At 55.3% G+C, this 27,426-nt stretch overlaps 1 protein-coding gene across 1 annotated transcript; it reads right to left on the bottom strand.

Annotated features, from left to right (window-relative positions):
- Nucleotides 1-5,854: 5,854 nt before the first annotated feature.
- On the bottom strand, nt 5,855-25,185 carry DOK1 (docking protein 1). The gene is made up of 5 exons (XM_039541354.1): nt 25,044-25,185; nt 16,910-17,206; nt 12,060-12,165; nt 11,370-11,542; nt 5,855-7,532 (listed from the first exon to the last, which is right to left on the bottom strand). The coding sequence occupies exons 1-5, from the start codon at nt 25,104-25,106 to the stop codon at nt 6,417-6,419; spliced, it is 1,755 nt and encodes a 584-aa protein (XP_039397288.1). The 5' UTR covers nt 25,107-25,185; the 3' UTR covers nt 5,855-6,416.
- Between the last annotated feature and the right edge of the window lie 2,241 nt (nt 25,186-27,426).

Raw genomic sequence — 27,426 nt, 5'->3', positions numbered from 1 at the left:
GCCCTGATCCCCCGCGCTCCGAACCCGAGCCCCAGCCCCCTCCTGTACCCCAAATCCCTCATCCCAGAGCCCGCACCCCCAGCCACAGCCCTTACCCCACACACACACACTTCCATCCAGAGCCTCCTCCCATATTCTAAACCCCTCGGCTCCCCCCCAGCCCAGTGCTCCCTCCTACACCCCAAACCCCTTATCCCTGGCCCCACCCCAGAGTCCACACTCCCAGCCAGAGCCTTCACCCCCTCCTGCACCCCAACCCCCTGAGCCCGCCCAGTGAAAGTGAGTGAGTGAGTGAGGGTGGGGAGAGCGAGCGACGGGGTGTGTGTGTGTGGAGTGAGCGAGGGCGGGGCCTCAGAGAAGGGACAGGGCAAGGGTGTTCACTTTTGTGCAAGTAGGAAGTTAGCAACCCTCATGCTATCAGCAGCATCTCAGTCTAGCTCTGACTTGTTTCGCTAGACCCAGCTCTAGCCCTAAGCACAAGGGGAAGCAGGTGCAGTGCTATTGCGAAGGTCATGGGCCCCTGGGGAGACAACTGCAGCCAGTTGTGGAGGCTGGGTGCTACCGTAACACAGATAAGGAAGCATTAGAAAGTCTGATGTGCTAGGACAAAGTCTGAGTGCATCCAGGCTGCCCACAGTTGAGGCTTCTGAGAAAGCATCCGGCACCTGGCTACTCATCTGATGCTGAGACACGAGGAAAGTGGGTGGAGGAGCTGCCAGCTCCAGGTCATTTCTGCTGCAGAAATAAAAACATAAATCTCACTCTGGTGTTAGCCCCTCCTCCCCCTTACACTCCGAGACATATTCCTCAAGTAAAGCAGCTGGCTACATTCAGCATCTAAGTTCCTTGGTGCAGGGACAGTGTCTCCTTTCTCTCTGCAAAGCACCCAGACCACATGTTCAGAGAGAATCATGGCTGCTGGCCACATGAACAACTGCACCAGTGAGCTGCAAATTTCTAACAGGCTGATAACCTGTTCCAAAGATGCCAAAAAAGTTATTTCTCCCACAGACTGAGCAGAAATTAGTTGAAGGGGGAGGAGGCAGAAGCCACTTCCTACCATATTTTAATTTTAACTAGGGCTGAAGTAGCTTTAAATAGAAGACAGGAAACCAGACTACATAAATGCAACCCAGAACCTTTCTCCCAGGCTCGGAGTTTAGCAGAGATCTCCTGAGTGCAAAGACAGAAGCAGCTCTTACAACCATACAAAGGGAAACCAATGCCTCCTCGCACTGAGACCTCATGGAAAAATCTGCAGAGGAACACTCCTGCCACTGTTATAGAGTCAGAGACTTTAAGGTCAGAAGGGACCATTACAATCATCTAGTCCAGTGGCTCTCAAACTTTTCTACGGGTGACCCCTTTCACACAGCAAGCCTCTGAGTGCGACCCCCTCCTCCATAAATTAAAAACACTTTTTTATATATTTAACACCATTATAAATGCTGGAGGCAAAGTGGGGTTTGGGGTGGAAGTTGACAGCTCACGACCCCCAGTCTGAGAATCCCTGATCTAGTCTGACCTCCTGTATAACAGGCCAGAGTCCTGACCCAAAATAATACCTAAAGCAGATCTTTTCGAAAAACAGCCAGTCTCAATGTAAAAATTGTTAGTGATGGAGAATCCACCTCCCCTTGGTAAATTGTTTCCATGGTTAAATACCCTCACTGTAAAATTACACCTCATTGCCAGGCTGAATTTGTCTAACTTCAACTTCCAGCCATTGGACTGCATTATACATTTCTCTGCTAGATAGAAGAGTCCATTATTAAATATTTATTCCCTGTGCAGATACTTATAGACTGCAGTCAAGTCACCCCTTAAACTTCTCTTTGTTAAGCTAAATAGATTGAGTTCCTGGAGTTTTTCACTATGAGAAAGGTGTTCCAATCCTTTAATCATTCTCATGGCTCTTCTCTGAACCCTCTCCAACTTATCAACAGCTTTCTTGAACTGTGACATCAGAACTGGACACAATATCGCAGCCGCGGTCCCATCAGTGCAAATGCCGAGGTAAAATAACCTCTCTGCTCCTGTTTATGCATTCCAGGCTCACATTAGCTCTTCTGGCCACAGCGCCGCACTGGGAGGTTATGGTCAGCTGATTATCGACCATGACCCCAAATCTTTTTCAGAGTCACTGGTTCCCAGGATAGAGTCCCCCATCCCATACGTATGGCCTGCATTCTTTGTTCCTAGATGTACACATTTACATTTAGCCAGATTAAAATACAGTGTTTGCTTGTGCCCAGCTTACCAAGTGAGTCAGCTTGCTGTCCCAGTGACCTGTCCACTCCATTATTTACCACCCCCCCAAGCTTTGCATCATTCTCTCACAACGAAGATGGGACCTGGCCAAAGTACCACAGGTCCCTGCTGTAACAAAGAGCACAGGGAAAAGGGCCAGCTGTCTCCACCACTCAGCAGAGTCCAGTGTCTTCCCCCACTGCTTTCTCATCAGCCCACACTGTGCCCAGCTGCTGCACAGCTCCACCAAAGCACATGCTCCATAGGAGCACAGAGCAGGACCAAACTCGTACTATTCGCTACCCCACCCCTTATGCAGCCAATCAGCTTTCTTGGCATCAGCCGCACGTTGTGTCAAGGTCACACTGCACTGCCCGGTGACGCTGGGTCCGTTTGCTGAGCGGATACTGTTAAGTTAGGCCCTGAGAAGGCACATGACGAATTCAGATTAAACTCTTCAATGTGTGTTACTTCGTATTAGTCAACCCTGAATCCCAGCTGTGCCTGCCAGCATGCTGCCTTTTCCCTCCGCCAGGCCTCCTCTGGGCGTGGCTCCCCTCAATACCTTTGTGCCATCTGCAGATTCACACCTCCCTTCTCCAGCTTGTTAATAAGTATCTGAAACCCCCGTCTGCCCCCGCGGGCCCTGCTGTGACCCCTCTGCTCTAAGGGAAACGGACCATCGATCCCTGCTCTGTTCTGAGCCTTCTGCTCCAGGGCAGGGCTTCGCCCTCCCCTCACAGCGACTGGTTCCTCACCAGCCTCCTGAGAGAGGCTTTGCCAAGGGCCTTTTGAAAGTCTAAATTACAATTTTATAATTCTATTTCATTATCATTTCAACCGCCTTCCCCTGCTGGAAGTCCAACAGCTCTAACTCCCAGGATCCCCCAGTACCTTTTGTGAAGATGGAGCCAATATTTGCTCCTCTCCAGTGCAGCTGTTGCTTTAATAAGACCAAGCTGGATGAGCAAGCATCTCAGAGAGGTGATTAAGAAAAAGCAGAAAGCCTACAAGGAGTGGAAGATGGGAGGGATTAGCAAGGAAAGCTACCTTATTGAGGTCAGAACATGTAGGGATAATGTGAGAAAGCCCAAAAGCCATGTAGAGTTGGACCTTGCAAAGGGAATTAAAACCAATAGTAAAAGGTTCTATAGCCATATAAATAAGAAGAAAACAAAGAAAATAGAAGTGGGACCACTAAACACTGAGGATGGAGTGGAGGTTAAGGATAATCTAGGCATGGCCCAATATCTAAACAAATACTTTGCCTCAGTCTTTAATGAGGAGCTTAGGGCTAATGGTAGGATGACAAATGGGAATGAAGATATGGAGGTAGATATTACCACATCCGAGGTAGAAGCCAAACTTGAACAACTTAATGGGATGAAATCAGGGGGGCCAGATAATCTTCATCCAAGAATATTAAAGGAACTGGCACATGAAATTGCAAGCCCATTAGCAAGAATTTTTAAGGAATCTCTAAACTCAGGGGTTGTACCGTACAACTGGAGAATTGATAACATAGTTCCTATCTTTAAGAAAGGGGGAAAAGTGATCCAGGCAACTACAGGCCTGTCAGTTTGATATCTGTTGTATGCAAGGTCTTGGAAAAAAATCTGAAGGAAAAAGTAGTCAAGGACATTGCTTGCTTATATATATATACCTGCCCCTGGAAATTTCCACTGCTTGCATCAAGAAAGTGGGGTTCACACCCAAAGCTCATGCTGCAAAACATCTGTTAGTCTATAAGGTGCCACAGGATTCTTTGCTGCTTCTAAAGGACATTGAGGTCACTGGTAATTGGGACAAAATACAACATGGTTTTACAAAAGGTAGATTGTGCCAAACCACTCTGATCTCCTTCTTTGAGAAGGTAACAGATTTTTTAGACAAAGGAAATGCAGTGGATCTAATTCACCTCGATTTCAGTAAGGCATTTGATACGGTTCCACATGGGGAATTATTGATCCCCATCTTTTCCAATTTAGCTAATATGAACATTTAAAGGTGGATAAGGAAATGGTTAAAGAGGAGACTACAAGGGGTCGTACTGAAAGGTGAACTGTCAGGCTGGAGGGAGGTTACTAGTGGAGTTCCTCAGGGATCGTTTTGGGAACCAATCTTATTTAATCTTTTTATTACTGACCTGACAAAAAGTGGGAATGTGCTACTAAAGTTTGTGGATGACACAAAGCTGGGAGCCATTGCCAATACAGGGAAGGACCAGAATATCCTACAAGAAGATCTGGATGACCTTGTAAACTGGAGTAATAGTAATAGGAAGAAATTTAATAGTGAAAAGTGCAAGGTCATGCATTTAGGGATTAATAACAAGAACTATTGTTCTAAGCTGGGGATGCATCAGTTGGAAGTAACAGAGGAGAAGGACCTTGGAGTATTGGTTGATCACAGGATGACTATGAGCTGCCAATGTGATATGGCTGTGAAGAAAGCTAATGCGGTCTTGGGATGCATCAGGCGAGGTATTTCCAATAGAGATAAGGAGGTGTTAGTACCATTATACAAGGCACTGGTGAGACCTCATCTGGAATACTGTGCGCAGTTCTGGTCTCCCATGTTTAAGAAGGATGAATTCAAACTGGAACAGGTTCACAGAACGGCTACTAGGATGATCTGAAGAATGGAAAACCTGTCATATGAAAGGAGCTTGGGTTGTTTAGCCTAACCAAAAGGCTGAGGGGAGATATGATTGCTCTTTATAAATATATCAGAGGAATAAATACCAGGGAGGGAGAGGAATTATTTAAGCTCAGTGCCAATGTGGACACAAGAACAAATGGATATAAACTGGACACTAGGAAGTTTAGACTTGAAATTAGACTAAGGTTTCTAACCATTAGAGGAATGAAGTTCTGGAACAGCCTTCCAAGGGGAGTAGTGGGGGCAAAAGACATAGCTGGCTTCAAGACTAAGCTTGATAAATTTATGGAGGGGATGGTATAATGGGATAGTCTAATTTTGGCAATTAATTTGTCTTTGACTACTAGTGGTGAATATGCCCAATGGTCAGTGATGGGATGTTAGATGGGGTGGGATCTGAGTTACTACAGATAATTCTTTCCTGGGTGCTGGCTGGTGAGTCTTGCCCACATGCTCAGGGTTTAGCTGATCACCATATTTGGGGTCGGGAAGGAATTTTCCTCCAGGGCAGATTGGCAGAAGCCCTGGGGGGTTTTCACCTTCCTCTGCAGCGTGGGACACAGGTCACTTGCTGGAAGGTTCTCTGCACCTTGAAGTCTTTAAACCATGATTTGAGGACTTCAATGGCTCAGACACAGGTTAGGGGTTTGATACGGGAGCGGGTGGGTGAGATTCTGTGGCCTGCATTGTGCAGGAGGTCAGACTAGATGATCGTAATGGTCTCTTCTGACCTTAAAGTCTATGATTCTATGATAAGACCGCATGGACTTGCGCATGCAAATGAGCATGTATGTGCCACTCACAATGTCCCAGCGGAAATCTGGCCTCTTTCCTTCGCCCAGGGGTACAGCACCCCTGGGAGCCTGACACGGCATCTCTTCCCCCTCCAAGAACAGGCATGTGACACAGCACCCCGCCTCAAGCATGCCACACATACAGATTCTTCAGTTTTAAAATTTAAGATTTTAATATCAAAATAAAATTTTTAGAAAAATATTTTGGGATGGGTGCCGGGGTGCACAGCCTGCTATCGCTGTGGGCCACTGAGACAGTCCGAAGGGAGCAGAGGAGCATTTCAGCAGCAAAAGGCCCCAGGGGAGCCACGTGCCCAGGAATCGCATGATCCCAGAGTCATCATGGCCAGGTATCATGGTGATGGGTGCCCTAGAGATGACAGCCCCATCTTCCCCTGTCAAAGTGTTATGTGGTAAAAGGAGCCAATCCCGGCACATAGGTACCACAGTCAAACGTCTCTCCCCATCACCAACCATAGCATCCTCCAGGGAAAGTCTCCTGGGAATCACCCAACCTCCTGCTTGGCACAGGAGGGGGAGCAGTCACCAGCTAGCTCACAGGGCAGAGGGGGACAGGCAGCCCAGCACAGTCCCCGGGCCCATCCTGCAGGGACCCAGAGAGGACAGCACCCTGGCATGGCTCCTGCTGGATTCTGGGCCCCATGGCCCCTCCCAGAGGAAGATGCACAGTAGGGGCTGCGGCACAGGAGGTTATATCTCTCCCAGGTCTTCGTAGATGGGCATTAGAACATTCTCATCCACAGACAGCTCCTGCCCTGGCACCCGCAGGGGCTTCAGCACCTGGCTGTACAGCACCTCGTTGTTGTTGTTGTTGTTGTTGGAGGAGCCAGATCTGACACCTGGTTTGTCGGGAGCCAGGTTCACACGCCATTTGCTGGGCTCTGGGTTCCTCTCAGCGCCTTTGGGAATGAACACGGATTGGGGCTTGGGGGCAGGGATGGGCTTGGGACCTTTGGGCCCGGCTTTGTGCTGGAAGGCAGGCACGGAGTAGTCGTCAGTTCTGGGATTGTAGGGATACTCATACCCGCCCTCATCTTCGATGCCCTGCGTGCGCCAGGCCTCGCCTGTTGGCCGTGCCTCATCGTAGATAGAGGTGTTGGCAGGCACGGGGTGTGGGGCCCGCCCCTCGGGCTCATCATAGATGTGCTCCCTGCATCTCAGCCGCCTCTCGGCTTGGCTGTTCCCCGCTGGCTGGACCCGGTCGTACAGGCCTGAGTACAGAGAGCCAGGTTTCCTGAGCTTCGCCTCCTCCTGGGCAGGGCCATGACCCATGGCCCCACCTCCAGGCTTGCTGTCGATGGGGTCTGAGTAGAGCGGGTCCAGCCTGGCTCGGACGCCCTTCACTGCGTCCATGGGCTCTGAGTACAAGCTGGCTGTGTCCTCAGAAGGGAGCACGGCCCTGGGTACCTTGGGCAGTGGGGAGCGTGGGGGCGTGCTGGGGTGAGCAGGCTTGGGTGGCACCGGGGGCTCGGGGAGAGTGCGAGCCTTCAGCAGGGCGATGGTGTCCCTCTCCTCCGGAGCAGCACTGAGCTTTGCTGCCAGCCCAGCTTTGGGCACCGTTGGGCCGTCCCCCTCGGCAGGCAGCTCCAGGCTCAGCGAGTCAGCCAGGGCGTTGCGGATCTGCACCACGCTGGGGAAGTCCAAGTCCAGGGAGTCGCAGCTCTGTCTGTTCTCCTCTACCTGGGCTTTCTGCTCCCGAATGGAGGCCTCCACTAGCCGGAAGATCTCGTTCCCCTGCTTGGTCTCAAATGTGAAGTTCCCAGGCCCAGACTCGCAGCGCCTGCCAGCTTCGAAGGAGAACATCACCTGCCGGGGAGAGGTAGAGGGTCAGTGTCCCAACCAGCCCCTAAGAGCCTCCCGGCAGCCCTGAGCCCATGGCTGCGGGCACTTGAGCCAAGGGACAGAGCAGGGCAGATCTCTCAGCTCCGGCATCCTCCCCCTGGACTCACACCTCATTCCTGAACCTCAGCCCAGGCTCTAGGGGCAGGTGAACTGGCGTTTGCTCTCGCTGGGGCTCAGCCATCACACAGAGAAGAGAGCAAGGCCCCTGCCTATAGGGCTGGCAGCCTGAGCAAGTCAGCAGGGCCGGAGCTGCAGCACGGAGCATGCTCTGTGCTTGATTCCCGTGAGTAGCAGCACCACAGGTGTTGGGGAGCAGGATCTGGGCACAGAGAGGGGGCAGCCCTGGAGGGGATTCATCAGGCCCTGGAGTTGAGTCTGTTGCTGATGGGATGCAGCCACAGATAAGAATCAGATGGAGCTGGAGCTGATATCAGTTTAGGAGACCTGGGTGCAGGAACAACTGCAGCAAGACTCCTGGCATCTTCTCCCCTCACAACGGCCTGTGGGCACAATTCCTGGCTTCCCCCTATACACCAGTTCCACTCTCCACCCCCAGCTGCCAAGCCACCCCTGCCTCAAACCAATCTTCCAACTCACCCCTTCCCTGGTGCCCCTAAGAGACCACAGCATGCAGGCACCATGAACCAGGCCCTATGTAAATCGCTTTCTCTCTTCCTCCCCACCCGCTAAATTTATGGTAGCATCCCAGGGGGTTGAATTTCATGGGAGATGCATGCAATTCTTCCAGTAGCAAGGAGGGAGAAGAATGTATCCCAGTTTCCATCTCCCTGTTGAGGCCATGGTTGCTCGTGGGGGGGTTAGTGAGCTGATCCCATCCCAGAAAGGGGTGAGATGGCAGGCTGGTCCTACCCTGAGGTGTGAGGGGGGGTGGGCCGGGTGGGCGGGGAGAGAGAGAGAGAGAGAGAGACAGACAGACAGACAGACAGACACTGTCTCTGTCTGTCTGTCTGTCTGCATGGAGCCAGCTGCCCAGCCTAGCCGGGGGCAGGGTCTGGTTAGCTCCACACCGAGCTCTGGCCCAGGCTGCTGCTACTTCCTGTCTGTCCAAAGTGCTGACAACGTACAACAATTAGCCAGATCAACCCGCAGCAGCCCCCAGCACACGCAGGGGAGACACCGCAGTGCCAACTGGTGAGGAGCTGAGACCACAGAGCCCTGCCCCAGCAGGGGATTGGAGTGAGAATGGGATCTATGCCTCCCGCCCCGATCCTCTCACTGGGGCAGGGCCCCCTCATACCTGCTTGTACTCCAAGCAGCAGATCCACCCTTGCCAGCAAGCACTGCAGTCTCCCCTGCACCTGCCAGGGGGCTCTATGGGGCAGGCCGGGGCTCGTAACTGCTCTGCATTGTCAACCCTGTCCCCTGTCTTCTAACAGCCAGTGAGGAAGCAAACCCCACAGGCAGCTAAATTAGCTCAATACCATGAATTTTCCAACAGTGCAGAGGCAGAAGTGGGAATCCCTGCTCCGTCTCCCTGCTGTTGGCAAAATTCCTGAACTGGCTAATCTCACAACTTCCCTGCAGTCTGTGAAATCGTGGTTCACACAGGGCCTTAGCCATGAGGTCTCCTGAGTGGATCCGAAGAAGTGGGTATTCACCCACGAAAGCTCATGCTGCAAAACGTCTGTTAGTCTATAAGGTGCCACAGGATTCTTTGCTGCTTTGAGTGGACCTTGTGACACTGCACTCCATATTCTTCATAGTGATATTATGATATGATTATAGCATAATTCTGATGTATTTTATGCAAGATAGGTCATGTGAGATATTTAAAAGGTTATGATTTACTGAATATGATTATCCTATTTCTATGGATGTATCATTTTTGTATCTGAAGTTAGGAATATTGTCTATGCATCTATTACAAATGCGTTTACACATGAGGAACACCCACTAGGCAAGACTGTCAATCTAGATGGCTGGTTGGGAAAGGCCCATTCAAGTTAATGAACAATTTGGGAGAACAACAGGCCTTAGAAGGAGTTTATTTCCGGGGAGAGGAGAAAGAGAGAGAGAGAGTTGTGTCTTCCTGAGGTCGCTACAAATGGCCTATGAGCAATGGCTGCTGTGGCACTACAGGGACATGTAACCAGGTCACCTGGTGCTGGACTCCATCTTGGAATACCAGTGTATTTCCACGGACTGGTGTGGGAATCAAGCTTTGAGACAAAGGATTCCCACCATATGCAAAAGCTATTTAAAGGCAGGGGAGTGACATCATCACGATTCTTCACTGACCCCCGCCTCAAAGAGACTCTTAGAAACACCTGAGGAACAAAGACTGAACTGGGGGGAGGGGGGAGTGTGGACCCAGGGTAGAGGGATGTTTAGCCTGTGAAAGGAATACCTGGGGTTTTTAATCTGTAAGCGAGTGCCACTGGCCCCTTAAGAATCTCTGTAGCCTGCTTGAATCATCCTTTAGGGTAAGAATTTGCTACTCATATGCAATCTCTTTAGTATATTAAGCTTAGTTTGTGCGTTTTGTTTATTTGCTCAGTAAACTGCTTTGATCTGTTTGCTATCCCTTATAATCACTTAACATCTACCTTTTGGAGTTAATAACCTTATTTTTCCTTTGTCTTCTAAAATCAGTGTGTGAGAGTCATAACCTTGACAGAAGCCTGTTGCATATCCTTCTCCACATTGAGGAAGGGGGCGGATTTCATGAGCTTGGGCTGTACAGATCTCTATGCAGCGCAAGACAGTGTCATTTTGGGTTTACACTCCAGAGGAGGGAGTGCACTTGAGCAGCTGGGCAGTTCCTTAGCTGAAGCCTCCCCAGGCAGAGCTGATTACAGCGTCTCTATGTACTGCAGCTGAGTGGGCTCCATCTATATGTGTGCTGAAGCCTGGGAGAAGGCTTAGCAGGCTGGTCACAGCAGTACAGTGTAAAGGGAGCCCAGGCTGGTGGGTCGAGGGGCTCAGTGGTATCCCAGTTCCAGGTGCCACCCTGTGGGGAACCTATCACAGACCCCCCACCCCCGCTCTCTCTCTGCAGCACCATTACGGTCTGGGCCAGCTCGGTGCATCCCCTAGCAAGCCAGCATGCCATGGGAGCGGCACCATTTCAGTACCACACCAAGAGCTGATCCCCTGCAGGGGGGCCTGGGCAGAGGCAGGACAGGGGGCATCTGCTGAATGAGGTTTTGCAGCTTGGAATCAGCCTATTTCCCCCTGCCCACACTCATGCTATGCCATTTCTGTCCCCCAGCCTGGCCCTCTGGCTCATGCCCAGCGTCTCTCAGGCTTGGAGGAGAAGCTGCTCAGATGCTTCCGCACAGTGTCTCCACTCAGCAGACACACTCAGTCTCCAGTTCGCTTCTGGTTGATCTGGTGGAAACAGCAGCAGCACACTTCAGCTACAGGCTACATCACAAGTTCTATAACCAGCTTCTCTCAGGCAACCACTTCCTCCCCACCCGCTCTGGGCGAGCAGGGCCGAGGACACAGAGCCAGGAGCTGCGTGAAGCATGGGGACAGCAGCACGATGGACCCAGAAACTCCACAGTCGCCACGGCCAGGTGGGAGAAGGGTGAGGGGCAGGGACAGTCACAGCATGGGCCCCTGGAGGCAGGAACCCCCCCAGCACGGCCAACCCTCAGCAAATGTTAACCAGGCTGCACATGGAGTGCCGCACCAGGTCAGGCCTCGGCACTTCAGCATGCCAACCCTTTAGTGCCAGACAGCTTGTGGGCTGGGGAGCAGCACACCTTTCTGCTAAGGGGATGGTATTAAGGCAGCTGGAGCCCAGGTGCTCACCCCAGATCCTGCCCCACCCACCTTGTCTCGGCCGTATCTCCTGAGCAGCCTGTAAGGCCAGGTGTAGAGAGTTTCTTGTGTCCGGGGCTCCTTGAGGATCAAGCTGTCCTGCTCGGCTTTGAGCATGTAGGCCCCATGCAGCGCACACCGCTCCGCCGCCTCCGTCCTCTGCACCGTCACCCAGAAAGCGTTCACTGCCGAGAAAGCCAGTCACTCACAGGACAGGGCAGGGCAGAAAAGCCAGCACCCGCAGCCACCCCCAAGGACAGGACAGGGAAACCAGGGACACCGCCAGGACCACGGACAGCACAGAGTGAAGACAAGAAATCCAAGCCCTGCCCCACTTTCCTCTGCACCAAGGGGAGAGTGGAGAAACCAGAATATGCACTGTCCCCAAGGGGGAAGGGAGCGACACCCAGCCCCCAGGACAGAGATGGGGGCAGGCCAGCGACACGGGCCCCGCTACGAGGAGTGCAGGTCAGGGTGATGCACTGCAGGGAGGAGGGAGGCATCCCAGCTCCAGACACAGCCCAGCGGGACAGGTCACGGCACCTGCCTGAAGGACGAGACTATCCCAGAGGCCAGGGCAGCTTCATGCAGGCAGCGAGGGCTGCAAGTTCCCCCAGCAGCACCATGCTGGAAACAAACCCAGGACGGCCAGGGGAGCTGCCAGCGCCATCAGAGAGGTGCCAAGGGCGGGACAGGCCCTACCTTCTTCCCGTGAATAGTAAATCGAGTTAACTGCCATCTCCAGGGCCGGCGCCCCCGCGTCAGACTCCTTGCTGCATCCAGGCCGGGCTCCATTGGTAGAGTTCCCCTGCAAAGCAAGAGAGGCATCAGCACCCAAAACCATACTCTCAGTTAGCCCCCCTAGCCCCCCTGGGCCACCTCACAGCCACCCCCTCTGCCCACCACAGGCTGCCTTGCAGCTGGTCCCCCTGCCCCCCCCCCCCCATGGGCCACCTCACAGCCGGCCCACTCTGCCCCCTATGGGCTGCCTCACAGCCAGCCCACCCTCCTCTTCTCATGGGCCGCCGGATGGACGGCCCCCTCTGCCCCCCACGGGCGACCTCACAGCCAGTGCCCCTACCCCCCGACATGCTGCCTCACAGCCACCCCCTTCCGCCTCCCCCAAGAGCCACCTTATGACTGGCCCTCCCGGCCCGTCTCACAGCCAGCCCCTACCCCCGACAGGCTGCCTCACAGCCAGCCCCCCATCCGTAGCCCACGGGCTGCCTCACACCCCTCCCCCTGCGCCCCACCCCCCAAGAGCCACCTTATGACCAGCCCTCCCCAGCCCCTCTGCCCCATCTCACAGCCAGCCCCCTCACCTCCTCCCCATCTCACAGCCAGCCCCCTCACCTCCTCACAGCCAGCCCCGTATCCGTACTCCCACGGGCCGCCTCACAGCCAGCCCCGCACCTCCTGGGACACCTCACAACCAGTCCCCCCCACCACCCCATGGTTCACCTCACAGCCAGCCCCCTGCCGGTCTCCCTCCCTCCCCAGGCTGCCTCACAACCAGTCCCCCTCCCCACCCCGCAGCTCACCTCACAGGTCCCCCTTGCCCCCTACAGGCCACCTCACAGCCGGCCCACTCTGCCCCCATGGGCCGCCTCACCCTCCTCTCCTCACGGGCCACCTGATGGCCGGTCCCCTGCCCCTACAGGCAACCTCACAGCCAGCCCCTACCCCCACCATGGGTCACCTCAGCCAGCTCCCCTGCCCCCACACGGTCCACCTGACAGCCGGCCCCATTCCCCACCCCATGGGTTGCCTCATGGCCGGCTCCACCTCGCCACCCCCCAGACTGCCTCACAGCCGGTCCCCTCTTCCTGCTCACTGGCCTCCTCACAGCCAGCCCTCCCTCTCCCCCATAGGCCACCTCACAGCCAGCCCCCGCCCCACAGACCGCTTCACAGCTGCTCCACTCTGCCCCCATCGGCTGCCTCACAGCCAGCCCCCCCGCCCCCCACAGACTGCCTCACAGCCAGCCCACTCTGTCCCCCATCGGCTGCCTTGCAGCCAGCCCCCCTCCCACACATGGTTCACCTCACAGCCAGCCTCACTACCCCAGTCCCACCACACACTCAGCACCCCTGGTTTACCTCAAAGCCCCCCAGCCTGGCCCTGAGGGACTAGAGCTTTTCCATACACCCAGCCTCCCATCCCACACAATCTCATAGAACTGGAAGGGACCTTGAAAGGTCATCGAGTCCAGCCCCCTGCCTTCACTAGCAGGACCAATTTTTTGCCCCAGATCCCTAAGTGGCCCCCTCAAGGATTGAACTCACAACCCTGGGTTTAGCAGGCCAATGCTCAAACCACTGAGCTATCCCTCCCCCAAAGAGGAGGAATCTGGGCCGAGGCTGATCGGAAGCAGAGTGGGATGGAAGAGGCTGCTCCCCGCAGAGCACTTGCAGAGACCCGGCCATGCAGCAGGACGTGGGGGAGGTTTGGGTATCATGTGTGACCCAGATCATGAGCCAAACGAGTAACAAATAATCTTTCCCCGGCCATGTCCCAGCGCATCCCACAGTGCTGACAGCCTGGCTCCAGCGAGGCCCTCTGCCAGCACCGGCCAAGCTTCCATCGGGTACAGCAGCAACACTGCCCTGGTGGCACTAAAACGTGACCTCCTGGCTTTGGATACAGGCGAGATCCAACACGACTGCATCTCTCTTCGGCTTCTGACATAGCCGCCCCAAGGGGGTGCTGAGTCGCCTGAGTGAACCAGCTGGAGGAAATGGTGTCCACTGCACTAGTGCCTGTCACCACTCTCCAGCAGAGCCCAGCACAACCCTGGGCAATAGCTTCTCTTCCCCAAGGCCAAATGCAAGTGCAGGCTCGGGAGCAACGTGTTCAGGTGGTTTCCTGAGGGACTCTATTCAGGGCAAGCTGAGCTCGCTCCCCGTGGCTCAGCAGAAGGGACCCCAACACAAACGCGAAATGGAAACCCCAGGCGGGCTCACAAACACCCTGACATTGCCCGGGTCCTGCCCACGCAGAGAGACATTCCCAGCACCACTGTAAACAGTCCCTGCCGTTCAGAGGGGAAGCGAGCGTTTCTAATTCAACATATGGAGAACTGAAAGTGCAGCTCACACGCTAGTGGCAGTGGGAGAGCCCCATTTTGCAGCAGGGTCTCTTGTCAGGGGTTTGCACAGGGGCAAGGCTGTGGGTGTCACCCCACAAGCACAGAGGTCCCTGCTCTGGAGAAACCCTGCGCACCAGGGTGACAGGCACAGGGACTGCACTAAGGGGGACGGTTTGTTCCAGTGTTAACAGTAATGCACAGGTGACCAACTGCACAAGCCAGGCTCCATGTGTGTGTGCTGAACACTATTGCTCTAGGTCGCAGCACATGGGATTGGACCGCCAAGTGTACAATATTCCTGGGGGCCAGGCTGCTGTAGTGTCTGCAGATCAATATCAGTCCTAGGGCTTGATTCATGGGGATAAATGCCAGATGGGCCCATTAGATCATCACGTCTGACCTCCTGTGCATCACTGGCCATTACATGTCACCCAGTTACCCAGCCTTCTGCTGAGCCCAGTCACTTGTTCTTGGCCAAATCATCCTCCAGAAAGGCCTCCAGTCTGGATGTCAAAACATGCCTTGCAGTGAGAGACTTGACGAGCTTAACCTGTTTAGCTTAAATCTCTCATGGAGAGGCATTTCATGGAGCCCTCAAATAATTTTTGTGGCTCTTCTCTGTAACCTCTCCAATTTTTCAAGCTTCTTTTTAATACGTGGATGCCAGAACTGACACCGTGTTCCCGCACTGGCCTCTCCAGTGCTGTCTCCCTGCTCCCCTCTTTCACATCCACAGATCCCATCAGCTGGTTGGCCACAGCAGCGCACTGGGAACGCATGTTCTGTGCTTGTTCACACTGACCCCCTAAACCCTTTTCAGAGTCGCTGCTTCCCAAGATGCAGCCCCCCCAACCCAGAAGTGACCGCAAATCCCTGTGTGAACGGAGTACCGGGGCAAAGTAGCACTGCTCTGTGATAATGTGGTAAGCAGGCTACTGGAACATGACTGTAGTTAAATGGGGCACTGTAAGCACAGCTGGCAGTGAGGAAGAACAGCAGCTCAGGATAAACTACCTCTCACTTGATGGCTGTTAAGGGACAATACCCGACCCATTAGCTTTGAAGGTTTTTCCTCCATCCCGCCCAACCTCAAAGCCGGTTTTGTCCAGAAGGGCCAAAGCTGGGAACCCAGACAAACACACAAAGGCTGCAGCAGGGTTTAAAAAGGGTGTCTCCCTCTCTGGCAGGGGGGGGGGGATGGGTGCTGAGGGGAACGAGAGGGAGACGGGGACCCATGGGCTGTCTGGAGACCCTAGGCCTGTCTAGCTCAGCATCACAAGATGGGCAGGATTTAGATAAGATGCACACACGCAGATTGTTGTTTTAAACCCCCTTTGTCTCTAATGTTCTCTTCCTAAGCAGGCTGTCTGGTCTCGGTATTCACTGCTGATCACAGATCCCCGAAGGGAGAGCCGCAGGTGCCCCCCCCAGCCGACCTACTGGGTAAGCAGAATTAATAGACCAGGCCTTGCGCTGCAGTAGCGTGCATAAGAGTGGGAGACCTGCCGAATTTCACCCCAGGAGAAGTGACAGCACAAGGCCTGACATCTGAGGATGCGCCCTGAGAGCCCACCCAGGGGACAGAGGAGCAGCTGCCAGTGTTCAGGGCACAGTTATGGCTGTCCAGGCAGGCAGTGGAAATGTTTGTTTTGCTGGCCTACAGGGAGGGGTCAGGACTATGGGAGTCACTTCAGCCTGGGGCCTCGGCTTCCATTTCTTCAAGGACGAGGCAGGGTACAGTGGGGAGGCTGCTCTAAATGCCACGCTGCAGCCTTGGCTTGGCACTAGAGACTATTTCTGGCTGCAGCCGTGGGCTGAAGAGATTGAAGGGGGAGCAGAAGATGGAGCCTGGGGGAGCACCAGGCGGCTGCACGGCACAGGGTACAGAGGGGGGCACAGGGTACAGAGGGGGGCATCCAGATGGGCAGCTTGGCCCAAACTTCCATGGAACGGGCATCTCGCTTGCGCATCCCTAACGCAGGGAGGATTGTCTATCCCAGCACGATGTCCCTTGGTACACGGGGCTCCCCAGTGACCTACACCCCAAAACACTCCTGGCTCCCTCCCCCGCACAGCAAGGTCTCTGCCACTACCAGCCACTGGGGGTGGGGAGATCAGAGAGGAAACCCCTCAGAAGGCCCTGGGTCTCCCCCAGCAGGCGCTCCTTGGACACCACCCACAACAGGATGGCATCCGGCACCCGTGCCACCAGGCTTACATGGCTGTGGCCAGAGGCAGCACGGGCCTGGTCCTCACGGACGTGGGGCAGCAGATGTTGAGGGTCCCCTCTCCTGGGATGGGGAGCGTGGGCTGGGAGGGTCCCCATCATGGCATATAGCCCTGATGGGTGGACAATGGGTGTGCTCCCAGAAAAGAGAGGTTTGAGCAGCAGGACCCCCCCACACACACACACGGATGGGAGCAGAGGGGAATGTCCCAGCCCCCCTCGCCTGGCAGCACTCACCGAAAAGGCGATCTCACACAGCTTCTCCACCCACTCCACACTCTGCTCCTTCTCTGCAGCAAACAGGTAGCTTCTATCACTGGTCTCCAGGCGGAAAACAGCCGTGCTGTCCTTGGGGCCGCTCTCCGGTACGGACGCCACGCTGACACAGTCTGCCAGGCGGATGATCTTCTTGTCCAGCCGCTTGGTGCTGAGTTTCTCGGCTGGGGCCCCTGGGTCCTTGCAGTCAAAGAACTCCAGGCGGGCAACCCCGTGTTGGCTGGCTGGGTACAGCACAAACCAGTTCTTCTTCCATCTCTGCAAAGGCAGCACAGCAGGGTCAGCACAATGGCCTCTGCCCCCCACACCCAGACCCAAAGGTCTGTAACCCGTCTGTACGGGGTAAGGATCCCCTCACTCTTGGTGCAGGTCTGGCTGGGAGAGCAGCTCACACTCAAGTCATGAGGAGATTCCAGCCTGAAGCAGAGCCTGTGGAGCACAGCAGGATTCAATCCCAAGGCCCTCTGGGCTGGCAGGGACAGGGAGCCAGGGGCTGACACACACTCCTCCTGGCTGCCAGGAACTGCAGGCAGCAGCATTTCCCCAGCCCCACCAGCTGGTCCCCAAAGTGACCAGCCACGGCCCTGCATGGGGCAGGTGCTGGAGGCCTCAACTCTGGGGAGGCTTCTTCAGAGAGATCAGATAAAGGCACAAGAGCTGGACTGAAGCGATAGGGGAGGGGCAGGTGGGGTGCTGGACCGGGGTGCTGGATGGGGGAAGGGTGCTGGATTAGAGTGATGGGGGACGGGGAGGCGGGGCGCTGTACAGGGGCAGTACGGGAGGGACGCTGGCCGGGGGCGATGGGGGAGGGGCAGGCAGGGCGCTGGACTGAGGCAATGGGGAGGGCAGGGGGCACTGGACCGGGCGATGGGGAGGGAGGGGCAGGCGGGAGGGGCAGGGGGGGCGCTGGACCGGGGTGATGGGGAGGGGCGCGATGGGGAGGGGCAGGCAGGGCGCTGGACTGAGGCAATGGGGAGGGGCACTGGACCAGGGCAATGGGGAGGGGCACTGAACCAGGGCAATGGGGAGGGGCACTGAACCGGGGCGTTGGGGGAGGGGCAGGCAGGGCGCTGGACTGAGGCAATGGGGGAGGGGCGCTGGACCAGGGCGATGGGGGAGGGGAAGGCAGGGCTCTGGACCAGGGTGATGGGGGAGGGGCGACGGGGGAGGGGCAGGCGGGATGCTGGACGGGGGCGGGGGGGGGACTGTCCTAGCAGAGTTGAGCGAAGAGGGAATCTCTCTCCACGCATGGCAAGTAGCAGTGCTTACGCCCGGGCCTGGACTGCGTGCGCTGGGTTTGCCAGGTCCAAGCCAGCAGGAACTCTGGTTGGTGCACGCAGGAGCTGAGTGCGGCCTGGGAGGCTCAGCAGGCCAAGTATCCAGCTCCCCCGTGGCAGACCTGCCCACCCCACAGACCCAGCCTGCTCAGCGAGAAGGCCCAATTCCAGCAGTGCCATGGTGTGCCCGGCCTGGGGAGCTCACCCCGTGGTGTCATGCACCCCGGCTCTTTCCTGGACACGCTCCCTGCCTGGTCCAGGTCTCCTGGGCACAGCAGCCTCCAGGAGGTTGGCAGAGTGGCACCAGCTGCACTGGCCCTGGGTCTGGACCTTTGGGGATGGTCAGCACTTCCCTTCTCTCCAGAGGGCCACCCTGATTCTGACCCTTCCTAGCCTCTAACTGACCCATGGAGAAGGAGCTCCAGCCCCCCAACCAACCCCACACTGGGGCAAGGAGGAGGCAGGAATCAACCCTGCCCCACAGCCCTCCCTGCACAGGAGCCCCCAGTCATGCCCCCACCCCCAGCCTGCAGATGGGGCAGGATCTCAGGGCTTCTCCGGCTCATTGTGTCACACATCCCACGCTCCCTGCCCTCCCCCCTGCACTCCCTGCCCCCTCCTATCCCTGCTGCTGACTCTCGGGACAGGAAGAGGAAGTATCTGTGTCCTCACTTGCTTCCTGCCAAACTTCCCCAAAGTCAGGCACCCAGCGTGAGAGCCGGGGGAGGGGCAGGGGAGAATGAAACCCACACAAGCCGCCAGAGCCCCCACATCAGCACCAAGCATAGTCTAGGCTGGGGAGGGACAAGGGGGCTGGGGCAGGTGCTGCACGATCTCAGCACAGAGAGATGTGTCCTGGGCTGGGGAGCCAGTTATACCACAGACTGCAGTCTCCTGTCGCCCCTCAGGTCCCAGGCCCCAGACTCCTGCATCCCGGGGCTGGCTCCTGCTGCCTCGGACAGGCCCTGCCCCCCATGGGATCTGCCCCAGCAACTGAGACGCTTGAGCCAACAGCCCCTACAACAGCCTCTGCAACAGATGGGGGTGTCAGATAGGCAGAACGTTCCTTGGGGGGGGGGGGTCCACCATTGCTACAACCTGCACTCCTTTGCTCCTATGGAGCCAGAGTTTATTGCCCTTCAAGGGCAGGGCACAAAACCAACAGGATCTACTGACCCTTGCTCCTACGCAGCCCAGGGCAAGAGGGGAGGGCTCTGGGTTCGTAGTCAGGTATCACTACATAAGAACAGCAATATTGGGTCAGACTAAAAGTCCACCTAGCCCCATATCTTGTCTCTGACAGTGGCCAGTGCCAGATGCTTCAGAAGGAGTGAACAAAACAGGGCAACTGTCGAACGATCCATCCCCTGTCATCCAGTCCCAGCTTTTGGCAGTAAGAGGCTTACCCAGAGCATGGGCTTGCGTCCCCGACCATCTGGGCTAATAGCCACTGATGGCCCATACTCCACGAACTTCTCTAATCCTTTTTTTGAACTAGTTACAGTTTTGGCCTTCAACATCCCCTGGCAGCTGCCAACAAGTTCCACAGGTTCACTATGTGTTGTGTGAAGAAGAACTTCCTTATGTTTTAAACCTACTGCTTTTTAATTTCCTGATTCACATGTTCCCTATTCACGTTCTCCACATAACTGATGACCTCTATCATATCCCTCCCCTTAATCGTCTCTTTTCCAAGCTGAACAGTCCCAGTCTTTTTCATCTCTCCTCATACGGAAGCTGTTCCATAACCCTAATAATTTTTGTGGCCCTTCTCTCTACTTTTTCCAGTTCCAATATATCTTTTTTGAGATGGGGCAACCAGAACTACATGCAATATTTAAGGGGTGGACATGTCATGGCTTTATATAGAGGCATTATGATAGCTAGTAAGACAGAACATCTCTCTTTCCTAATGTTCCTAACATTGTTCGCTTTTTTGACTGCTGCTGCACATTGAGCGGATGTTTTCAGAGAACTATCCACAACTCCTCCAAGATCTCTTTCTTAAGTAGTAATAGCTAATTTAGACCCCCTCACTTGTTATATATCATTGAGATGTTTTCCAAGGTACATTACTTTGCATTTATCAACACTGAATTTAATTGTGTTGCCCAGTCACCCAGTTTTGTGAGATCCCTCTGTAACTCGTCCCAGTCAACTTTGGGCTTAACTGTCTTGAGTAGTTTTGCCACCTTGCTATTTACCCCTTTTTCCGGATCATTTATGAATATGTTGAACAGCCCTGATCCCAGTACAGACCCCAGGGACACCACTATTTACCTCTCTCCATTCTGAAAACTGACCATTTATTCCTGCCCTTTGATTCCTGTCTTTTAACCAGTTACTGATCCATAAGAGGACCATCCTTCTTATCCCAGGACTCTTTATTTTGGTTAAGAGACTTTGGTGAAGGACCTTGTCAGAGGCTTTCTGAGAGTCTATATCCACTGGATCATGCTTATCAACATGCTTGTTGACTCCCTCAAGGAATTCTAATAGATTGGTGAGACATGATTTCCCTTTACAAAAGCCATATTGAATCTTCCCCAACATAATGTCATTATCTGTGTGTCCCATAATTCTGTTCTTCACTATAGTTTCACAATTTGCCTGGTACTGAACCTTACCAGCCTCTAATTGCCGGGATCACATCTGGGATCCTTTTTTAAAAATTGGTGTCACATTAGCTATCATCCAGAAGCTGATTTAAGCAATAGGTTATACACCACAGTTGTTAGTTCTGCAATTTCACATTTGAGTTCTTAGGTGAATACCATCTGGTCCTGGTGACTTATTACTAATTCATCAATTTTTTCCAAAACCTACAGTCTTGGACAGTTCCTCAGATTTGTCACCAAACAAGAATGGCTCAGGTGTGAGGCTCTCCCCCAAATCTTCTGCAGCAAAGATCAAAGCAAAGAATTCATTTAGCTTCTCCACAATGGCCTTGTCTCCGTTGAGTACTCCTGAAGGACCTCGGAAAAAGAACAGGCGTACTTGTGGCACCTTAGAGACTAACAAATTTATCTGAGCATAAATAAATGTGTTGGTCTCTAAGGTGCCACAAGTACGCCTGTTCTTTTTGCGGCTACAGACTAACATGGCTGCTGCTCTAAAACCTGTAGCACCTCGATCGTTCACTGGCCCCAGTGATTGGACAGGCTTCCTGCTTCTGGTGTAGTTAACACACACACACCCCTTTTTTTTTTTAAATGTTAAGTCCACCACTAATTGCTGAGTGGTGCACGGGACAGGGGAAGGGCTGCCTTTATTCCTGACAGCCCACAATCCCAGGAGCAATATAGAGAGAGGACGTGGCAAACCAGCCACTCCACCTATGGGGCGGCACAGAGACAGCGGACGTGGGGACAGGGCCTGAGCTCGCATGACTGGCAGAGTGCAGGACAATGTGATGAGCAGGGCTTTTTTTTTTTTTTTATTGGAGATATACCAATCTCCTAGAACTGGAAGGGACCTTGAAAGGTCATCGAGTCCAGCCCCCTGCCTTCACTAGCAGGACCAATTTTTGCCCCAGATCCTTAAGTGGCCTCCTCAAGGATTGAGCTCACAACCCTGGGTTTAGCAGGCCAATGCTCAAACCACTGAGCTATCCCTCCCCCACAGAGCTACACCAGGCCTCATGCTGCCAACCACACTGGCCCAATACGAGTTCCCTTGGTGCATCCAGGAGGTCACAGCCCACAAGGATGCTGGATATTCAGTGTGAGACTGCACTCTACCCACCTCCCACAACGCCACAGGCACCTGCCATCTGTTCAAGCCGAGAGACTCACCAAGGCTGCTGCAGAAACCCCTGGGTCATGCTGTGAAGTTCAATGGCACAGAAAAGTATCAGCCCAAGGCAGTGGCCAGCTAACATCAGGAACACGGGGACAGGAGCAACTGATTTCCAGAGACACGAAACCAGCCCTGCCTTTCCTGGTAGGTCAGCACATCCAGTATGCATCCCAGAGCCCCTCGCATGGCTGAAAAGGCGCCAACGCACCTGAGCTGGCAGCCTGGACGAGGGGAGCAGCAAGGGCAGTGTTACCGGAAACACACAGCAGAGAGGAGATGCTGCCAGGCAGAACAGGTAGCCGCTGCCTCTGCCATCCAGACCAGGAAGTGTGGAAGGGCAGGAGGCGTTTTCCTCCTGTCCCCAGCATGGCCTCTGCAGATCTGCAAGCCAAGCTCAGTGCTGTTGGGATCTCACACAGGCTCAGCACAGCCACAGCACCAGTACAACCTGCTGAAAGCCAGACTATCACCATAGCAACCCCCACCCCACCAGAGCCACCCCAGCTCAGCCGAGCCACTAGGACACCCAGGGTGACCACCCCCCGAGCAGACACGACTTGGGCTCTGGCCTAACACCTCAAGAGCCCAGTGACGGAATAGCACTGCCCTGCGTAGGGGGATGGGACAGGGACAGACATCACAGAGCGATCGCGACGCTCAACACATGAGCACCTGAATAGACGGTCCAGCTGGGGCCTGCAGGCTAAGCTGTGTAACTGGGTGATAGGCACGGACAATATAAGAACATAAGAATGGCCCTACTGCAGGGGTGGCCAATCTGTGGCTCCGGAGCCACATGCAGCTCCTTGTATAGGCACCGACTCCGGGGCTGGAGCTACAGATGCCAACTTTCCAGTGTGCCAAGGGATGCTCACTGCTCAACCCCTGGCTCTGCCACAGGCCCTGCCCCCACTCCACCCCTTCTCGCCCCCTCCTTTGAGCCTGCAGTGCCCTCACTCCTCCCCCCACCCCAGCCTCCTGCACCCCCACGAAACAGCTGATCAGGAGATGTGGGATGGGAAGGAGGGGGCAGGGCTGCCGTGGGCAGGAGGCGCTGGGAGTGGGGGAGCTGCTGATGTATTACTGTGGCTCTTTGGCAATGTACATTGCTAAATTCTGGCTCCTTCGCAGGCTCAAGTTGGCCACCCCTGCCCTACTGCATGAGACCAAAGGTCCATCTAGCCCAGTATCCTGTCTTCCGACAGTGGCCAGTGCCAGGTGCCCCAGAGGGAATGAACAGAACAGGGAATCAAAGTGATCCAGCCCCTGTCACCCATTCCCAGCTTCTGACAAACAGAGGCTGGGACACCATCCCTGCCCATCCTGGCTAATAACCACTGATGGACCTATCCTCCATGAACTCATCTAGTTCTTTTTTGAACCCTGTTATAGTCTTGGCCTTCACAACATCTTCTGGCAATGGGTTCCACAGGTTGACTGTGCATTGTGTGAAGAAATACTTCCTTTTATTTGTTTTAAACCTGATACCTATTAATTTAATTTGGTGACCCTTAGTTCTTGTGTTATGAGTAGTAAACAACACTTCCTTATCTACTTTCTCTACACCAGTCATGATTTTATAGACCTGAATCACATCTCCCCTTAGTCGTCTCTTTTCCAAGCTGAAAAGTCCCAGTCCTACTAATCTCTCCTCATATAGAAACCATTCCATACCTCTAATCATTTTTGTTGCCCTTTTTCAAACCTTTTCCAATTCCAATATATCTTTTTTGAGATGGCGCGATCACATCTGCACACAGTATTCAAGATGTGGGAGTACCATGGATTTGTATAGAGGCAACATGATATTTTCTGTCCTATTATCTATTCCTTTCTTAATTACTCCCAGCATTCTGTTCATTTTTTTTTTATGCCTCTGCACATTGAATGGATGTTTTCAGAGAACTATCCACAGTAACTCCAAGATCTTTCTTGAGTGGTAACAGCTAATTTAGACCCTGCCATTTTATATGTATAGTTGGGATTATGTTTTCCAACGTGCATTACTTTGCATTTATCAACATTACATTTCATCTGCCATTTTGTTGCCCAGTCACCCAGTTTTGAGAGATCCTTTTGTAGCTCTTCACAGTCTGCCTGGGTCTTAACTATCTTTAATAATTTTGCATCATCTGCAAATTTTGCTACCACACTGTTTACCCCTTTCTCCAGATCATTTATGAATATGTTGAATAGGACTGGGCCCAGTACAGACCCCTGGGGGACACCACTATTTACCTCTCTCCATTCTGAAAACTGACCATTTATTCCTACCCTTTGTTTCCTATCTTTTAGCCAGTTACCAACCCATGAGAGGACCTTCCCTCTTACCCTGTAGCAGTTTACTCTGCGTAAGAGCTTTTGGTGAGGGCCCGTCAAGGGCTTTCTGAAAAGCTAAGTACACTGTATCCACCGATCCCCTTGGGCCACATGCTTGCTAAACAAGGACTTGTTACACTTTCTCCAGCCAGAGGGGAACGCTCTGGGGAGCAGAAGGGCCAGCAGCCCCAGGACGGTGTGGGGCTGCTGAGGCAGGTGCCTGGCCCTAGAGGGAGAGTGGGGGTCACACAGGCAGGTGTCTAGGGCCCAGCAGGTACCAAGGGTGACCCTGAGGTGGGGTGGGGGGGGAAGTCACATCCTTTTCCCTCCTCCCTGGGGAGCCCTCGAGCTCCCCGCCCAGGTCTCCCTACAGACCCCGGTCCGGCTGGATCCCAGCCCGGCTCAGCCCCGCCGAGGAACGGGAGCCCGGGGAGCCCCCCCCCCCTTCACCCCACAGCGGGGCCGCCCCGCACGCGGCCCCCAGGCTCCGGCAGGAGCAGCTGAAGGGGGGGGGCAGCCTGAGGGCTCAGGCCCGGACTCCTGGGTTCTACCCCCAACGCCGGGGGGACCCAGATCCCGGCTCCCGGAGCGACCCCCGGCCCCGCGCGGCGCCCCGAGCCCCGGCCCCGCGCGGCGCCCCCCGAGCCCCCGGCCCCGCCGGGAGCGACCCCGCGCGGCGCCCCGAGCCCCCGGCCTCCGACCTTGGCCCCGAACTTGTGGCCCTGCTGCACGTAGAGCCGCCCCTCCTTGGCCGCGGGGTCCATCGGGCGGCCCGGGCCCCGCACGCTCCGGCCGCGGCTTCCTGCTGCTCTGCCTGGGCGGGGCGGGGCCGCAGGGCCTGTGCCCGGCAGGGCGGGGCGGGGCCTGCCCGGGGGCGGGGGGGGGGGGCGGAGTGACCCGGGGTATAACGGGGCGGGGCTCTGTGGAAAGGGGCGGGGCCTGCCCCAGGAGGGGGGGTGACCCAGGGGATGATGGGGTGAAGGGTGGGTCCTGCCCCAGGAGGGTGACCCAGGGGGATGATGGGGTGAAGGGGTGGGTCCTGCCCCAGGAGGGGGTGACCTGGGGTGACTGGGGTGGGGCTCTGTGGAAAGGTGTGGGGCCTGTCCCAGGAGGGGATGTGGGGGGGTGACCTGGGGAGATGACAGGGGGTGAAGGGGCGGGTCCTGCCCCAGGAGGGGGGATGGAGGTGACCTTGGGGGGTGGCAGGGGGTGAAGGGGCAGGGCCTGCCCCAGGAGGGGGGATGGAGGGTGACCCAGGGTGTAACTGGGGTGGGACGGGACCCCCAGCGGGAGATGCTGCTATTGGCAGACCCTACAGCCAGGGCAGAGAAAGCCCCGTGGGACGCTCCGCTCCCTGTCCCGGGTTAGCTCCCCATGTCTGAGCAAAGCCCCCAGTGGCCCGCAGGGAGGCCGGGCTCAGAACTAGGCTGCGGGAAGGGGAGTTACTGGTAGATGTTATTAAACTTGCATTTAAAAAAGTTGATTTTGCCCAGGAAACAGCTCCAGATACATGTACGGGGCGGGGGGAGCTTGGGGGATGTTCCTGCTCCGAGCGTGTGCTGAGGCTACTGTGCTGAGGCCTTTTCAAAATGAAACTACAGGCCGGTTTGCTTGTCTTCAAATCTGGGTAAAATCATGGAACAGCAGCTAGGGTAGGGTGACCACATGTCCAGATTTGGCCAGGACTGTCCCTTTTTTAAGCCCTGTCCCAACTTTTTTTTCACAAAAGTGGGTGTTTGTCCCATTTGCTCCTGCCGACATGACCAATTGACAAGAGCAAACAGACAAATGACCACTTTTGCGGGGGGGGAGAAGGGGTGTGGTGCAGGGGGGCCAGTGGCGATGCCAGCCCCTGGTGGGGGGAGAAGCAGGACTGATGTGGGGTCAGGCAGGGTCCCAGCGACAGTCTCACGTGGATGTGGGGGGCAGGCAGGGTCCCAGCGACAGTCTCACGTGGATGTGGGGTCAGGCAGGGTCCCAGCGACAGTCTCACGTGGATGTGGGGGGCAGGCAGGGTCCCAGCGACCCCAGCCTCACGCAGGAATTGCGAGGGGGCCGCAGGCCAGCCCTGCATGGTGTCCTGCGAAATATGGTCCCCCTAGCTAGGGGATCCAATGCGTGAAGAATGAAAGGGCGGCTGCAGAGTTAGTTTCCATACAAGGATGTTGATTGTAATTAAGGCTCGTCACTCCAGCTGGCTGTAGGTTTGGGGTCAGAGCACATTTGGTTGATGAAGCTGCCTGCCTAGCTGTCACATTTCTGTAAGAGAGACAAGGTGAGCGAGGGAATAGATTTTTGTAGTGGGGTGGTTACCCCGCTCCTGCCCTAAAGGGCTTAAACCAGCCCTGGGAGAGGGCTGTGGCAGGGGAAAGGCTGGGCTGATTGGAAAGCAGCCACGGCTGTGGCTGGCTTAACGCAGGCCCAGCTGGCCCTTATAAAAAGCCTGTGAGGCGGCGGAGTCTCTCTCCAGGCTGGGAGAGAGTAGGGCCAGACTGCCTGCAGAAAGGGGACTGGGAGTGACGGTGGGCTGGGGAGAGCCAGGGGAGCTCCAGGGCCTGGTCCAAGGCCCATACATGTATGGGAGGCAGAGGAAGGTAGCAAGTCTGACCCCCTTGCCTAGGATGAGTGGCTTGTACACTGCAGCCTGCCCCAGGGAGCGGGGGCTGGGTGATGACTGGCAGTAGCCCAGACTGAGGCAAGGTGGGGATTAGAGGGTTGGGGGCTCCCCATCGAGGGGAGACCCATAGAGACTGGTGGGGGTATTGCCAGGGAGCAGCCCCAGGGTAAAGGGGCACTGGGGGCTGGGAGGGACACGGGGCGGGGGGCCAGGAAAAGTGGGACACTGGCCTGCAGAGGGCGCTCAGGCTGGAAAAGACCTAATTCCCTGAGATGACCAGCAGGAGGCGCTGCAGCGGTGAGTCACACACATTTACAATTGTATTGGAACAACTTCTGCTGTGGGGAAAGAGGAGTGTTCAAGTGCTACACAGAGCTCTGATTCAGGGCCCTGTGGCTCCAGAGCTTGTCTCTCACTAGCAGCAGCTGGTCCAATAAACATCACCTCCCCCCCCCCCCTTGTCTTGC

The sequence above is a fragment of the Mauremys reevesii genome, linkage group 5 (genome assembly GCF_016161935.1).
Source record: "Mauremys reevesii isolate NIE-2019 linkage group 5, ASM1616193v1, whole genome shotgun sequence".
Taxonomy (NCBI): Eukaryota; Metazoa; Chordata; order Testudines; family Geoemydidae; genus Mauremys; species Mauremys reevesii.
This window is presented reverse-complemented; position numbering and strand designations above follow the sequence as displayed.

Excerpts from the sequence above, each read along its gene's own strand:
- DOK1 (XM_039541354.1), bottom strand. The coding sequence starts at position 25,106 with ATGGACCCCGCGGCCAAGGAGGGGCGGCTCTACGTGCAGCAGGGCCAC. Across the intron at positions 17,207-25,043 it reads GCCACAAGTTCGGGGCCAAG|AGATGGAAGAAGAACTGGTT; the intron begins GTCGGAGGCCGG and ends CTGCCTTTGCAG. Across the intron at positions 7,533-11,369 it reads GGAGATACGGCCGAGACAAG|GTGATGTTCTCCTTCGAAGC; the intron begins GTGGGTGGGGCA and ends TCTCCCCGGCAG.